Raw genomic sequence first — 18,786 nt, forward strand, 5'->3', positions numbered from 1 at the left:
TAATTTTGTTTGTAAAAATATATCTTAAAAGCTACAATATTTTTCATTATTATTACTACAATATAGTCAGTATCAAAGTAATAATCATATGTATTTTAATTTTAATATAAATACTCAGTGTAGCCAAAAAAATAAAAATCACCTAATTAATTAAAAATGTTACAAGTATTATGTAATCAATAATAATAAAGTTCGATAATCATAGTGTGTGTAATAATAAAATAATAATAGTAAAAAAAAAAAAATAATAAAAATAATTTCAGCATATTATTTAGGTTCAACCTATAAAAATGATTCGGATTAAAAATAATATGATTATAAATTGTTAATGTATAAAAATAAAATAGTACGATGATGATAAAAAAATTGAAATTCTAAATTATCGTTCAGACGGTTGATGGTGATTGCCGCCAATAGCGCACAAAGTCCACACAAAATCGTGGTACTTAGTGATGACTACTACCACCGCCACTGGTACGTGATGACATTGAAAGTGTGCCACTAATACATGGTGCTACTATCGGTGCCGCTGACTGATTCGACATGGCAGACAATTGTCTATTACTACCGCCAGCGCCACCACTAGCAACACTGCCAGTGGACATGTCAAATGGTGTAGCCGGCCCAATTGATGATGAATTCACGGTTGTATTACCAGTTGGTGGTGCCGGAGATCCCGTAGTCCCTGCTGTTCCTACTGGTGTTGCCAACGATGAAGCAGCTGCAGGCGGCATTGCAAATGATATACCGAGAAGTGCAGCGATTGGCTGCCAAGGCTTGCGCGCTGACCGCTTTAGCTCTTTACCCGTCATCCTAGCTTTCCGCAATGATCTACATATAATAAAATAATTAATAAAACGTTTCGAATAATCATAATAGATTAATAACCATAATCTAAATATGAAAAATTGAGCTAACATTTTTATAAAACCACATAACTTGTGCTGTGGTAATAGGCTAAATAATTATCATACCTCGACAATGTGGTGCATCTATAATACAAGTCATCAGGAGCATCCGTCCACGATATAACATGCTTCCTTCCAGTCCGAGCCATTGATGGTGTCCTATAATGATTATGCTGCTGATGCTGTGACTGGTGGTGGCCTGCCGTGCTACTGGATTTACCACCACTCCCAGAGGCGTTTAATTGTAAAGGTCCTCCACTTGACATACTACCTCGTTGTTGTTGCTGCTGTTGATGCGCCACAATTGATGCCAGCATTCCGTCTACGGCACCTCCGCCAGCTCCACTACCTCCTTGTGATGTTGATGAAGGTTGTAGGTGCTGCTGGCTGTGGTGGAGATGACCAGTGGATTGCTGTTGTTGCTGTGAGTGATGTTGCTGGCGATGCATACGTTTTGATGGTGGCCCAGCTTGTGGTTGTGGTTGCTGTTGTATAGATGCTGAGAAAAATATTCATAATTACATTAAAATTTGTATGAATAGTACTCCTCTTACTCTCCTACTTTGTAATCTAAGCATTGTATGAAAAATGATCTCTTATTAGAAATACCACTAAAGAATCTTATTCTATTAGAGATGTATTATTATAAAAAAGTGTAAACAGCATAAGCTTTATTGTATTAAATAAAATTTTAAAAATAATAGAGGTGGTATTCAAATACAGATCAATACTCAAACAAAATCTCAGGATTTCAAGTTTAAATTATCAGAAAAATCTGAATTGAAGAGTTAAAAATCAATGGTTCTCAACTAGTATGCTTGGTTTGCCCCAAAATTATTGAAAGCATAAAACATTTATACATAATATTGTAGTGTGAAAGATACATTGGAGTTTTTATACAGCGCCCAAAAGTGTCGTAAACTAAAAAATTTGAGAATCGCGAGTTAAGACCACTATAATTTTCTTTGTAGTTTCTTTAATATTTAGATTTTAAGCAGATTAAAATCAATCAATCAAATCTAACAGAAATCACAAAAGCATTTAATCAGTCCATTACTATTACAAATGTTTTGTAAGACAATTGGTGCACAATACCCAATTACACTCACCACTATCAGTTTCATATAACCGCCTCTTGTTGCTTGACGACGAAGAGCTTTGTTGTTGCTGTTGCTGTTGCTGTTGTTGTTGTTGCTGCTGCTGTTGGTATAGAGCAGCGGCCGCAGCTGCCACGTCAAACCCCGTGGCCGATTGATCATTTGTTGAACCAGATGTCCCTCCAGAATTACTACTATTGACAGATCCCGGAGGACCTAAAGCTCCGAGTATTGCAGCTGCTGCAGCTGGATTTAGTCCAACAGCTGCAGCAGCTGCTGCTGCTGCCGCAGCCGCAGATGGATTATTCAACGCAGAAGTAGCAGCTGCTGCAGCCGCAGCCGCTTCCTGCTTATTAGGCACTCGTTCGTATAGCAAACTGCCATCTACAATTATACATCCACACATATTATTAAAATAACATTATGATGAAGTACGTTGTTTTAGTTATTCTTTGAAATACATATATTTCAATCAACAAAAAATATTACATACTATACTATTGCGGTCGTTATAATATATATTATACTGATTTATACTCGATTTTAACAATGTTATACAGATATTATGCAATTAGATGGTCAAAAAAACCATTATTACTATAAAATGAAATTGCAAGGGTATGCTTAAAACATAAAAGTTATCTATTACATTAATTTATTGAAACCTTATTAAGTAATATTTAAGGTTTATTATACTAAACCATTAACAGTTGAAGAGCATGTTTACTATATTAAGCATTAACAAACAATGTTGAGATTATTTTATTAGTTTTTTTAGTTTTAAAATTATAAAAGTTATTAAATATATACACCAATAAATCAATATGAACAGTAATTGAAAAAAATCTTTAACCATTGATATTTATACTTTATTAAGAATAAAAAAGTACCGGGTGGTCAACTTGTGCGTTCTGAAGCTTTGAATCATGTGCCAACGTTGGTAGAAGAAGCATCTGACTACCAGCGACAAAAATCTGTAGCCACCTGGTAGCTTTCTTATTCGGAATACAGTCAACAATACAGAGAGGTAGATAGATGATAAAATTATTCAACAAAAACTTTATTTAAAATAACAAAAATAATAATAATTTTAAATTTGAACATCTGATGAATAATATTAGTATCTATAGGTTCCTTATAGCTAACCCCACTTTTAATGAAGTCAATAATAATTTAATAGTGACTATTATTAAATATTTATTATTCATACAGTTATTCTAAAGATAAATGAAATAAGGGAAAAAAATAATTTATTATAAATTCTCAAACTTATTTGATTTAACTTGTGTAAATATTAAGATTGTAATTCTCTTATGCAACTAATTTAACATCAATGTAATATGAAGATTCAGAAAGAAAAATGGATAAAATTATCTTAATTCAACTAATTAACATCTTAAGATCCTGGACTTTAATTAGAATCATCTACATAAGTGACAGGAAAATAATTAAAATAATTGTTTATTAGGTTGATATTTTAATCAATGAATATTTTAATGATATATTTTATTTTAATTATTGTTATTTGTTTTATTATTTTACTTATTTATATTTTAAAGAGAAAACAGTTAATGTTTTTATTTATAATATTTAAATATGTTTTAAATAGGTTCTTGGTTATTATTTTACCTTCATTTTACTCAGTCTAAAATAATTTTTGTCTTTCTTAGACTTAAAATATTTAATAAGAGTTACTTACTAAATTTTAATTTATTAAAATACTGACCAGGAGCTTTTGGTGGCTTGGGAAAAGCGACACGTCCACCTGTTGATGATCTTGAAGAATGTTTGCCATGTTTTGATGAAGACGAGATATGATGATGAGACGACTGATGCTGATGCTGTTGGGAAGGCAGAGACAGCCAATCTGGTACAGCTATTTCAGCAGCAGTGGCTGCATTCATTCCACCACGACCTCTTCTAGCTGCTATTAAAGCGTTGGCTACTCGAGTAACTCCGGGTCGGCGTGCATGTGCTTTAACAGCAGCAGCCCTCAAGTACGCTCTTAATTCATGGACTGGAACATGTTGCATTGACAACATACCTGAAATGTAGCATATATTTCAAATTAAATATACATAAATCCCAATACATTAGTCGAAAGAATGAAAAGTGGCCACTGATGAGCACATTTCTCATAATAAACTTCTGATGGTTTCATAACATCAAGTGCCCTCATTTTGAAATAATATTAGATATAGATAATTAATAACCAAACTAAAAAAATTAATAATTACCTAAAGCAAATGTATTAAAATAATGTTGTATATCAGTTGGTGAATTGCTAATTTTAGAGAAAAAAAAGTAGCTATCATATTGCCAGCGACCACTAGCTATTTAAATTTAAAATGTCGTTTATAAAGTAAAGAAAAATAATGCAAATATACTGTGATAGATATTGAATTAAAATTAAAAAGTTTAAACAACTTAGTGTTATTTAAAAACATCAGGTAAATTCTCAAGAACCCAAATCTCTCCAAACTGCCATCAAATCTCTTGATCTCATTTGATTTAAATATTCTAACATAAAATATGACCTCAGTTTAAACAAAAAAAATTAAGAAAGTTCATTCTATTCTCCCTACTTAATTCTAGATAACTGTATGTATCAAATTTAAAAATAAAACAAGTAAGTACATACAAATTAAATAAATTATTTTATACAAAAATTCTATTGACCTTATGAGTTTTTTAAATTGTCCGAGCATTAAATTCACTCTACACTATTGATAAATACCGAACTTAAATTGTTTAGTACATTAGTAATATAAAACAAAATGTTATAACTATCTTACTATTTTACTCACATTCATGTTTGTAAGAGTGTGCAGTTTGTGGAACACAGATGAATGGTCTACGAGCTACATTTCTAGGACGAGCTAAACATCCAGGTTGAACCATGGCTGAAGCTATTGGTGATAATACCGATGCCGATTGTGTTCCACTAGAAGATGCTTTTTTCTGATGGTGCTGTTGCTGTAATAGTGCGGCTGCAGCTTGTTGCGCAGCTCGGCGCCTACTTGCTTTGGCCAAAGATGTGCATCTCAAATAAAATGCTGTTCTTGTCTTCATAACCGGCCGCCCAGTAGCAGTAGCTACTCCTCCTGCTGTAATTACTGCAGTTGTTGTTACGCCCCCACCACTTGTGGATAGGTTGTTAGGCTGCTGTTGTGGTGAAGAAGACGATGCAATGAGATTAATTACTTGGTTGGCAGAGCTACTTCCGATAGAATGTTGAATCGGATTACTACTGTTCAAGTTTAAAGGCCCTCCAGAATTGTGGTGGAGGAGTCCTGCGCCAGGAACAGTCTGCTGTTGTGGCGGCTGTGGGGATAATTTTTCACTCCCACCACCATCAATACCAGCACTACCAGAAGATCTACTACTACCACCAATTGAAGTGATGATAGCACTAGGACTACTGCTGCTGTTGGAATTTATCCCGATGCCATGTGCTGTACTATAATGTCGTAGCAGCTGAGACTTACTCTTGAATGGAGCCGCTTGACACCCAATAATAGTACATCTATGAGCAGTTGTCGTTGATCCAGATGAATTAATGTGTGGTTGATGTAGTAATAGACCACCACCACCTGGTGAAGAAGCTGAGGACTGATGTTGTTGTTGTTGCTGCTGCTGCTGTAAATGTTGTTGTTGTTGATGGTGGAGCTGTTGATGGTGGTGGTGCTGGGACTGATGATGATAACTACTATGATGACTACTTCCACTACCACCAAGGTGCATAAGATGATGATGGTGATGGGGTGGAGTCGACATGGTTGGTCCGTGTGATGAAGATCTGCCACCGCCAGCTGATACATTTAAGTTCATTGCTGCTGCCAGAGAACTGGATGATGCATTTGAATGTGGTCGATCTATTTACAAACATCACAATTTCATCAAAACATAATTTAATATTTGTTAGCTATGAGTTAATAAAAAAAAAAGATGTTTTTAATTAATTTTATTGACTCATCAATAACTCACATCAAAAAATTCTTAGTTTAGAAAACAAAAAGTAAAAAAAATAACTACAGAACTTTCACAGTAGAGATAACATATAAATGGTAAATCAGGGCAAAAACATAAAACTTGGAGATAAAATGCAAGTAAAAATTAAATTAAATTATTTTATATTAAAACTTGAAATGGAGCCTCTGAAGTAGTATTCATATTGAGTAAGTGATTTGTCGAAAAATGGAAATATTGATAAAAGCAGTGTACCTAACTATTTTAAATAAGAAAATTCAGCATCACTCATTTTGACCTCGACTATGCGGGGGCCGGCCATCACTGAGCTGCATATCAAGCCTGAGAATTATAAATTAAAAATATACACCTTTATATCTTGTAATGAAAACCATGTTAAAGGATTTAATTGAAAATGTAACCAGCATGCATTCATAGTACATATTGTATATAATAATGATTATATTACGGTAAAACTAAGAAAATGGTGTTATTCACTTATTATTAGATATCAATACTATAATTAGTATAGGTAACTTAACTAAATATGTGTATATGAATATTAAATTTAAAAAATTTATAAAAGAAGAAATAATTTTGGTAATACCTAAACATCATAATTTACCGTAACATATTATACTGAATGAGTATTTATACTTATCAGGAACTTTTTAAAAATTTGACTCATATTTCATTTGTTTCTGCTAAGATGTATTAAGCATACAGTTTTAATTATGTCATTATTACTACCTTCATCTCCAGACATGCTTTCTCCTCTAGCAGCTGCAATAACTTTCTTTTCAGAAGTAGCAGTTCTGGGACCTCCATATTTTTTCCAATGAGTCCAGCACTCGTGACATAATGTAGATGATATTGTTGAAGACAGTCCTCCATTTTGTTGATGATAGGATATTGCTGAGGTTCCGGTTGTAGCTCCAATGGTGTTTGGATACCATTGATGCGAGGATACAGCTATTTTTATGGTTATAAGTTACACAATAATTATTTATTTTGTATGTTTAATATAAATGTAAATATATCTTATTTTTTTCCAGTTTTTAACTAACGACGCCGCGGGAATTGCTTTCGCATTGCTTTCGTGGCGCCGTCATAGTTTATTGACAAAATGTAAAAGTATCTACTATCTATATAAATGCTTTCTCACCATCACATAGATCACATAATCCTGGTTGTAATGGTCCCTCCCCTGTAATAGATAATCCACCGCTACTATTTTTGGGGGAATACAGTTCCACAGCTGCCGAGTTACCATTTACAAGCTGTTGTTGCTGCTGTGAAGATTTTATTGTTACACCCGATGTTATAGCCTGCTGCTTTCCACCACTTGTTCCATTACTACACAAGAGATAAAATTGAGGATCATGAAACTGTTGTTCTAGACAGCAGTAGCATATTATCCAAAGCAGGGGGCTTAGAGCTGAAGCCTTTATTAACTATTTTTTATATTGGACTTAGCATCATAGAAGGAAAATATATTTTTTTTTAAATTTAATTACTATGCTAGGCACAGATTAATAGTTGTACATAATAAAGATTATAGAAATCATCAATTGATTAAATTGTTAAAAAATTATTTTTAAATTTGTGAAGTGGTGGTTTAATTTGATGGTGTAGACTGTCACCCTTGATTGATAACAAGAATAAAAATCATAATTATTTTTGTTAATTATCAATGTCATGAATGTTAAATTATATATAATTATGTAAGGGAAAAAAGGTCAATTTGTAAGTCTCCCTGAGCAAAAATTCTGAGTGCATAATTAGACATTAATAATATGTGTCAATAGTATGCTGCTAAGAAATAAATCAACAAGCAATAATGAAATATAATTACACACACGAGAGCTTTAAACACTGATAACTATCAAAAGTTAACATCTTAACACATGAAAGTTCATTTAACAATGATATATTATAACTATTTCTTATGGCCATGTTATTGACTAATATTTAAAAATCTTTAACAATACACTCAACCTTAAGATCTAAGCTTCATGATAACATTAAATATTACAAAAAATACTCACTAAGAAGGTATATACACTTGTTTCAACTTGGATTCTTGTTCTACGGCCTTAACACGCTTTTGCTGCACATACCTGTCAGTGGTCTTCCACATGTAATAGTACTCAACTATGTTTTTGTGTGTTTTCCAAGGAAGCTGTAACATCATGTTCATATAAATCAATAATTATTTACTCTGAATAACAAGTAATACAGTACATATAAGCGATAACTACTGGAATTTAAATCAAGGTCTTAAAAGCATGATATACTAACAAAATCATGACGTATGTCACCAAAGTCCTTGCCATACTTCTCCAACGCTTCCTCAAACAAATTTGCTTCAGACGCTGACCATTCTTCCATTTCATCGCGGCACAATACAGGTCCCGTACTAGGCACTAGGGAACAGGTGGCAGAGCCTAGATCATAACCATGCCTATGCAGTGTGTCCATTGCATGAAACTGTTATTTTAAGAACAAAATAAAATTAGAGTTAATAGCTTTTTAATAGCCAATAGAACACTAACCTAATAGTTAAAACAACACTAGTCAAATTTAAAAAAAAAAAAAAACATAATATGATACATCATAATTAATTACCAGTTTTGGAACTTGTTGATTTGAATTTTCTTTAATAATTATGGCTGTAGAATATTTAGTTTTAAATTTGTTTTGGGCGGTACAAAATTAATCACAAAAATGTATATTGCATAATTTATTACTTTGCAAAAGTATTATTTATTATTTGCAAAATATTGGCATTTAAACATTATTTTTAGCATATGTATACATTTTCACGTTTAAAGTAGACATTTTGATAATTTATAGTATTTATCTTTACTGCATTATACAACATTTTAAACATTATACATAAAGTAAAAATTATAATAATTTTTTTTGTTTTTTTGTTTTGTGAATTTAAAGGAAGCAATATTTGGTTACTCGACATTAACAATAAAATTATATATTTAAACACATTGTCAAAAGGTTTTTAATGCTATTTAAAAAAAATGTTTAGATTAATATTTCGATTATTTTAGATATATATGTCAATGCATAATTTCCAATAATTTTAGTACAATAGGTCAATAAGTCCCAAATTCCACTGATTACCATTGAACAATTTTGACATGTTATGAAAAACTCACCAATGTGATGTCTCGTGATGCAGCAGCTGCTGACATATGTAACGAAGGCTGTTTTACTGAACTGGTGCAATCTAAAGCACGAGCAAATGTCCCCAATGATCTGGAAACGACCAAAAACTGATCTATCTGCCTATCAGTCAAACGATTCCACTGCGGCCTGCATGTCCATATCAAAGTCTCAAGATCAGAATTGCTTTCTACTGTCACTGCTGTTACAGTTCCTAATGCTGTCACAGTAGTTAATGCAGTAGATGATTTTCCATCAATATCTTTATCATCATCACCATTGTCTCGACTGCATTCTGTAACCATAGACACTTCTCCATCACCATCAGTAGTGTGTTCTTCTTTTAATATTTCTCCTTTTATCAGTTTTGTCGTTGTATCTTTTGTATTTACATCACTACTACCATGATTAAAGAGAGCTTTTGGTGGTACCTCAGCCTGATATTTATGGCCAACACGGATTTCCCCCTTGTCTGCCAACAATGTTTTCTGGACGGGATCAAATACCAGACAATAGAAAAATGTATCCTGTTAGGAGTAAAATTGATTTATTTATTTAAGGTAATATACAAACACTTAAAACATGAGTGAAAGCTATGGAACTATTTGTAAAAATTGTTGATATATCATAAAGATAGTCATGAATAATTCCATCCTCAAAAATTGTAAAACCATTAATATTATACCTTGTAGTACACATAATTCATACCTTATTTCTTAAACGAATAGTGAATGGTAAGTATTGTTTTAAAACATTGAGGTAAAATAATGAAATGTATTGATTAATAATAATTAATTAAATACTACATAATTCACACTAAACAGTGTTTATTTCATTTTACAGTTTAATATACTTAATTGATATAGAAAAAGTTTAAAAAAAGTTAAATACCAGAAATCTATGATTGAAATTGTACTTGGAACCGAGAATATAAATATTTATTATTAACTTTAAACACTGTAATATAATAGTATTTGAGTATATTAATTGTATTATTTTACCAAGGGTTCGCCAAATAATGTCTCTAAAATATAGTAGTATTCAATAATAGTTTTATAATAACGTGGACTCAAGCATAGGATCCAGAGAAAAAATCTGGGGGGGCCCTAAAAATTTTTTATAGGTACTTTATTTATAATTTAAAAATGTTGTCATAATAGTAGGTTAGGACATAGGTAATCAATGTAATAAATAAATTATTTAGATTATTTAATTTATAAATGTTATATGTTAAATAATAAAATCTAAACGTCTTTTAACATTGTCGCTTTTTCCAAATCTATCAATTATTTGGTTAATAGTTTACTTTAACTTCCCTATGAACACATAGTAAACACAAAGAAGTAAGGTAATAAGTAATAAGTAACTATTCTGTGATAATACGTACAAATCAAAGAACCAAAGTGTGTAATATGTATCACAAATTAAAATATTTTAATTTGTGGTGTGTATTGTATATATATATATATATATATATATATATATATATATATATGTATATGTATATGTATATATATATAATATATATACACCTTGTTTAATATATTATATACAGGGTGATTCATGAGGTGTAAAACACTCATTATTTATAAAAACTATTTACTTTTTAAAAATTTTTTTTTTTCAACATTTCAGATCTATGCTGTTCTAAAACTATATAAATTTTTAATATTTTTCACCCTTATATTTATTAGGTAAACCACCATCAACTTTTGATTTTTAAATGGCAACCTATATTAACAATATCATAAATTAATAAGGCTATTTTTTAAATAAATTTTCACGTTTAAATTTTCATTTTTTGTTAATCCGTTGACGAGATATAGTCTCCCAAAGTTGGATGGTTTTGGGGTGGTGTTTGTGTATAAATGTGTTATACGAGGTGTTATACCATGTCAGTACCGCGGCCGCAGCAATTGTGATTTTTGTACTCTAGCGTAAAACACAATACACTTTTCAAATAAATTCAGTAAGTATGATAGTTAAGCCTAAGTTGTGTCCCAAAATAGGTAAACATATTTACACAGGATAAACACCACCCCAAAACCATCCAACTTTGGGAGACTATATCTCGTCAACGGATTAACGAAAAATGAAAATTTAAACGTGAAAATTTATTTAAAAAATAGCCTTATTAATTTATGATATTTTTATCATAGGTTGCCATTTAAAAATCAAAAGTTGATAATGGTTTACCTAATAAATATAAGGGTGAAAAATATTAAAAATTTATATAGTTTTAGAACAGCATGTATCTAAAATTTTGAAAAAAGTAAATAGTTTTTATAAATAATGAGTGTTTTACGCATCAGGAATCACCCTGTATTAGTTATTTTCTTATATTATCAGATATAAATATATATAATATATATGTGATTTGAAATATAGTAATATCATGATGTGTAGAATTATAAAAAAAATTTGAGAAATAATATGTCTGGAGGGGTGCTGGGCCCCTAGGCCCCCCTGGATCCGTCCCTGTGTGCACTTAAATCTTTATTACTTGGTAAATTAAAAATATTGTTTATCAGTGACAATAATAATAATAATAATTTACAACAATTTATATTAAAAATACTATCCTATCTTTTATGAGATATCGATAATTTTTAATTTGATGTTTTTAACAGAAATGTTCACGTGTTAATAGAAAAATAAACTAACCTACCTATATCCAAATCAATATTGGTACCTAACTGTTTTTAGTACAATACTTATACAATCATAAAAGTTCATAAGTGATGTACTCTCACCATCAAATTGTATTCAAATAAAAGAATTTAAAAGTTTTACAATATTTACCTAGTTAATTTAATTTTAATAATAGAAACCCAAGTAGACACATAAGTTTTTTTCAGTACTTACCTCTCTCTCTAAATAACTGTCCAACGACTCAGTCTCATTGTACAATGTTACTGTGCACTTTCCACGTATATGTGTTGCAGCCAATGTTTCTACTTGCCTGCTTAAGAACAATTCCCGTTGTTTAAGCTGTTCACCACGCCACCAGTCATGCTGTGGTTGTGTGCCTTGAGTTGTCTTATCTTCGTCTTTTACAATATCTGAAGCTGTTACACACAATTATTAATAATTACACACATAATTTTAATATCAACAATACACAAAAATATAAGCAATTTATTTACATTTATCATTGGTTTCAACATCATCACCATCTACTCGAGCATCTCCACTTTTGACAACAGCGGATACAGCAGAATTAATTTCTATTTCATCTGACATCTCAACATCCTGCTGTTGTTGCTGTTCCTCTTTTACAATTTCATTTACTTCAGATGTTTCTATTTTTTTGGCAGTTTGTTCTTCATTCTGCTGCTCTTTTTTTACCATCGGTAAGGCCCCACCAGCACTAGTGTCTTGTTCTTTTTTATCCGTACTAGCATCTTTATCAGTGACTGAAGATTTGATTATAGATGATTGCTTACCACCACCTTTAACAGTGCTATTTCCACCAGGAGATAATGATAAAGTCAAAGATAGTTGCTGCTGCTGCTGGTGTTGTTGGTGTTTATCAGCCAGCGCTACAAGTTGAGCTGGAAGGTCTCTTCTCCTATAGAAACACATGACTTTGGCTTCCACATTGCCACCAGCAGTCTTATTGAGCTCTTCGATTCTACGTATTTGGAAAGGTTGTTGCTGCTGATGATGCATAGATTGTTGCTGCTGCTGTTGCTGTTGTTGAGCCTCAAAGTATACATAATCTACAAAAAATATGTGTTTGTAAATAACAAAATATACACCTATAAAGATATTTTACATCCACCTAGGTATATGGTTTGTATAACGATATACCCTCAACACCTGTAATTAGTTCACAAATTGGTACCTATCACTGCTATATACGTTGCCTCAACTTATATAAGCTCTTTTACCATCAAAGTTTATTTAAGTAACTTATCTCATAAATAATCTAAGACTTAGAACAACTAATACTATAAACGAGAACATCGCAAATCGACAAAACAATGTAGACGATGTGTCAACCCAAATTCAACTGAAACTCACCTCCAACGCGGTACATATTGCTGCCGCCGGTACTCGTGTTGTTGCTATTGCTGTTGTTACTGCCACTGTTTATGGTCGCCATGAGAGTAGCGTGTATTGTGACACGAATCGAATTTGACTGCTCGTTGGGGCACGAAAACACTTTTCGTCAAGAACGCAAATTCGACGTCTGACTGGTAATGATGTTGGCTAGGTCAATTGAAAATATGTACTGGCTGCAACAAGCCGCTGACGCCGCTAGGGCATCTTACTGTCGTGTATTGCGAACCGCCGCCGCCGACACCGCCGGCCGGTATAATTTTCAGACGGTATTGAAGAGCGAATACCGCTTACCAAGCGGGGCTATTTACGCTGTTGTGTCGAACAACGAAAACACAAACAATACAGTAATACACGATTGTAAATAAACAAACGGCGACGACCAAACAAACACGTACGTACCTACGACGTCGGTGTTGTTATTCTTTGCACACACACATACACACAAAAACTCAAGCACACACACACACACACACCAAGCAAAAGCACACACACGCACGGACGCCGCGTTCACACACACACACACACACGCACGCCCGCACGAACACGCACTACGCACACGAATGTACCAACACACAGCACAACACGCTGCTGTTTTGCGGTTTACGACGCGAGTATGCGACAGCGGCGCGGCGTAGCGTTTGTTGTTATAATTTATTTAATTGTCGAAATCGTCGGATAATCACTGTTAGCGCAGCAGCGTCACCTCCATTACCGGTGTGGAGGCTGGCGAAGCCCTGTCCCTACTGGCTACAGTACCTATGCACTGATGCACGAGTATTATATTATTATTATGGAGCTGCTCTCTAGTATACCAATAAGATAGGACTTCGAAATGCCATTTGACAATCGCTATTTACAATAAATGATTTCAATTAGTTATCGTCAGTAATTATAGGTTGCGTGTTCACGACTTGTACAAGGTGACAATGCATTATTTTAAAAAATATTGAAAACATTTATTTTGCAAAATTTAGTCATTTAAAACTATTTTAAAATTATTTTTTTCAATTCTTAATCATGGTCATTTCGTATGTTTTATTTTTTTGTGAAGCATTTTTTAATCTGTCATAAACTTAAAAGAAACTTTTTTTATTGCAATTTTTAGTTATTGAAAACTAAATATGTGGTATTAATGTATTATGACGTGGTCGTATGTAATAATTACTAATTTTTCAAACTTCAAACAAAATATGTTATTATTGTAATGGTTATGTCATTATAAAACAAATACAATAATAATACAATTCAATGCAGGTAGGGTATAGCCCGGTATAGGGCATCAGTACATAGGATATATTGGTACCTATACGATTGCGTCTTTTTGTATAGTAAATTAAAATTTAATAATTAAAAATCATGACTAATAAGTAATTACTATTTATTTTTCGATGTATCAATCCTAAAAACATGAATGATTCAATACCTAGTCCATTAGTCAGTACTAAAACCATATAGTGTAATACTGTAATATATAATATATTATATATATAATATATATTATATATATTATATAATATAGGACGCCATATGGAACAAAAAAAGGTACGAAAAAATAATTTTACCTATCTGAGTGTGGACACAATCGACAAACTAAAATAAAGGTTATGAGACACAATAGAGTGATTCAGAATCTATACGTATTACCTGTAGGTATACCCTATGGGCGTATATCGATTCCACCGAAATTACCTTTTTACCTGTAAAAAATCTATTGAATCCCCCGAACTTTTTATGTATTGATTTTGCCGGCTATCAACTCCGCCGAACTTAATCACATCGGTTTTCATATATCTTAATCAATATAATCTATAAAATTGTAGACATATTTTGTTACACGTAGGTACATTGATATTATTAGAAATGCATAATATTAGAGAATGCTCAATTCAACAAAGCACATCCTAATATATTTTTGTTTACGCATGTGGCATGTATTCAATTTAAAGATTCAAACTGATACATATATAATAATAAAAGGGCTCGATAATAATGAAGTAAATAAAAATAAAAATTGTGAAAGAAAAAATAAATACATTGAAACAATTTTTGAAGACTATTTAAATAAAAAAATTGATAGATTTATAAGTATATAAAACTGACATCAAAGCACTATTCTGAAAACTAAATCAATCAATATAATTATTATATTTTATTATTGCATTTTAGTTACTATTTACTATTATTTATTTTATTTTTTCTATATTATTTTAGCTGTTTTGGCGTTAACTAAATACATTTTAAAACATATTATTTTACTATTTTAATAAATTTTACTTACAAGAATGTTTGAGTTGTTTTTTGGAATGTTTGTATTTAAATTTAAAAAATTATGGTAAACTAGGTTATCTTATACCTACACTACTGATTAAAAAATATACAATCAGTGGAATCAACAACCGAAATTGATAGCCGGCGGAATCAATAAATATAAAAGTTGGTGCGATCACGTCATAACGAATGTCACAATATTGGAACAAATGAACAAGAATCTGGGATTAGTGACAACAATAAGTCAATAAAAACACGTAGACCTGGGACATTTTATGCGACATTCAGAAAAATATAGTCAACTACAATTAATAATACAAGGCAAAGTAGCTGGAAGAAGCAGCCGTGGAAGGCCACAAATTTCTTGAATGGACAACCTTCGAAAGTGGTTCAATATATTATCAACGATATCTCTATTCAGAACAGTCGTTAATATAGAGATCAAATAGCTAACATGATTGTCAACGTTCGATAACGAATACGGCATTCGAAGACGAAGATAGTAACTAAATACTAGGTACTATTACTTTTTGACTTTTTGTACACTACCTAATCAAAGAATAAAAAGCTCTTTTCGCTTTTAGAGTTCTTTAGTTACACGATGTATAACTTACAGGATCATTATTTGCGGTCAAGGAAACGGAAAGAGGGTGTTGAGTGGGATAGATCTTCTCACTTTTTTCACTTTCAATTCGACGTTTTTTCAATGTTTTATAACTATCATAACTTACTAAATAACCTAATCTTATTTCATTCATAAATAAATAAGTCAAGAACATTACAAAATTCAAATGAATTACTCCAATTCCAGCTAAACCAATATTACCTACCTATGTTATGGTTTATAGAACAAACCATAAATAAATATCATTCTAACTTTTAATTTTTAAATATCTATTCAGCTATTAAAGAGGACGTCGCACCAACATCTGTTTTCTCCGTCTTACACGCGTACTATATAGCAAATTGTACGCTCAGCAGAACACGTGTAGCTCCGTTAGTTTAAAAATTAGAGTGAATTTACCTTTTATAAAATCTATATAGGTAAGATTATTATCTAGATAACCTCTTAAGATTTTTGTTATATTTTAATTTTAAAGCGAGTTATGACTATTTCAAGATGTACAAACAATTTACAATGTTAAAATGTTCATAACTCACTTTAAAATTAAAATATAATAAAAAGCGTATGAGGTTATCTAGATAATAATCTTACCTTTAGATTTTATATAGGTAAATTAACTCCAATTTTTAAACTAATGGAGCTACACGTGTTCTGCTAAGCGTACAATTTGATATGTCGTACGCGTGTAAGACGGAAACAATATATGCGGGTGAGACGTCCTCTTACTCGTCCCCTCGTAACTAGCACCCTAAAAAATAGTTTAAAAAGTTGGGTCCCACTAAGTCACTAAAAACCCGAGAGCTAAAGCACCTTATTTAAATGTCAAGTTGCGATGATGGTTATTTTAATATATTGCATATTCATAGAATAGGTATGTTATAATAATTATTACTAGGGCCCTGAAGTTTATGCGCTAAAAACTAACGAAATATGTATGCACTTATGCGCTTAAAAATCCTAATATATGCGCTTAAATATGCTCTTATATTTTTTTTTAACTTATAAACATGAGGAAAAAAAAATATTAGTTATGAATTTATGAGATACTACTCACGATTTTTAATTCAATTTTTTTGACTGGTGATTAAAAACAATAAAAACATTATTTTATTAATTAATATACATTTTTACACATTACAATTATTGATAACCGTTATTGATAGCTATCACTCATTACGTCTTATCATAATATTTTAATTCATTCCTAAAATTACAACTGAATTGAACTATATTTGATATTAAATGTGTTAGCAATCAATTATATTCTTATAATAAATGTGCAAACTAAAATTTTGTGTCGTAATGGAACATTAGATAAACATAAAAATAATTATCTTGTTGGATTTCGTCATCGATTAAAGTATTAAAATATATAAGTACTTACAGCAATTCATTTGATTATAATTATATATATTTAAAACTGTAAGACCTCTATTAAATTAATATGCTATTTTTTTATTTATTTTTTCAAGTCTGGAAACTATGGTCATTAGCTGTTTGTTGGGGGAAGGGGTCGTTGGTTTAGAGCACGTAACGTATATAATATGTGGCAAATATTTTGTAGTTAAAATTTCCTGGTGGTCACCCATCCAGGAGCTAACGACGCCGATCAGTGCATTTACTCAGAGTGCCTACGCAACTGGGAATACACATTCGGCTACACCAAACCACACTATATTATTTGTTAACTTTAAAATAGGTAAATCTTAAATTTTATATAAAAGAAAAGAAAAGTTTTTTAATGATCTGGGGCTTTATCTACTATTTAAATGACCCAAAGGTGAAAGGTCTTTATAAATATGATTAATATATTATGATAAATTATATATTACATGCTATAGCAGTATAGCTATAAATAATAAATACTTTATACGTTGATGGAATCATTGAAATCACTTCCAATGAAGTTGTTCTGGCATTATTAATCTAAAACATTAAATTAAGTCGTAAGGTTAAGTTAGGTTTCGTGTTTGTGTGTAAATTCTTTGATTTAGTTTATCATTTTAGACAGCATATTATTATCACGGTGAATTACGTTGTTTCTTTTTGTTGTTAATTTCTTTTTTTTATTTGTATAACTCTTCCTCCCCCCCCCCCACAACCTCTTAAAATAGATCCTAGTTGCAACACTGGTTGGCGGTGACGGAGAAAAGCTCTCTAATAAAGGGCCAGATTGAGCTTAATCGATGTAAGGAACGATTCTTTTATTTTTCCAATTCAAACACTATATATCGGTACGATACCTACAAATATTACAGATTTTTATTTAATTGATTTAGTTATAATCAGTAATTTTATACATACAATTATAATTTATTATAGGTATTCATAACATATTTGAAAATGTATTTTGTTCTTAGATTTTAGATACAATTACACTCAACAAATAGTATATAATCAATGGTACAAAAATAATTATTATCATTCATCATGATTGTATATATTGTCTTCACAACTTATACTGATTGTTAAGTATTTTCACTATAATAATATTATTTTGTTATATCAATAAAATCCATTATTAACTTTACATAACCTAGTTAAAATGACAATAGTTACGATTATAATGATAATTGGTTTTGTATCATTGATCATGCTAATACAACTATTATCAATTTAACAAGGTAGTTTGTTGGCTCTAATGCTCTATAACATCAAGAATTTTGGC

At 31.2% G+C, this 18,786-nt stretch overlaps 1 protein-coding gene across 1 annotated transcript; it reads right to left on the minus strand.

Annotated features, from left to right (window-relative positions):
• Positions 1 to 72: 72 nt before the first annotated feature.
• On the minus strand, positions 73 to 13,788 carry MTA1-like (metastasis associated 1-like). The gene is made up of 13 exons (XM_015520487.2): positions 13,184 to 13,788; positions 12,304 to 12,879; positions 12,023 to 12,225; positions 9,151 to 9,684; positions 8,276 to 8,464; positions 8,023 to 8,156; positions 7,140 to 7,330; positions 6,725 to 6,946; positions 4,813 to 5,880; positions 3,732 to 4,049; positions 2,018 to 2,389; positions 975 to 1,407; positions 73 to 831 (listed from the first exon to the last, which is right to left on the minus strand). Exons 1-13 carry the CDS (start codon positions 13,263 to 13,265, stop codon positions 447 to 449), a joined length of 4,707 nt encoding a protein of 1,568 aa, XP_015375973.1. The 5' UTR covers positions 13,266 to 13,788; the 3' UTR covers positions 73 to 446.
• Positions 13,789 to 18,786: the final 4,998 nt, after the last annotated feature.

This window comes from Diuraphis noxia, unplaced genomic scaffold (genome assembly GCF_037042655.1).
Source record: "Diuraphis noxia isolate RWA-SAM2 unplaced genomic scaffold, SU_Dnox_SAM2 contig0001, whole genome shotgun sequence".
NCBI lineage: Eukaryota > Metazoa > Arthropoda > Insecta > Hemiptera > Aphididae > Diuraphis > Diuraphis noxia.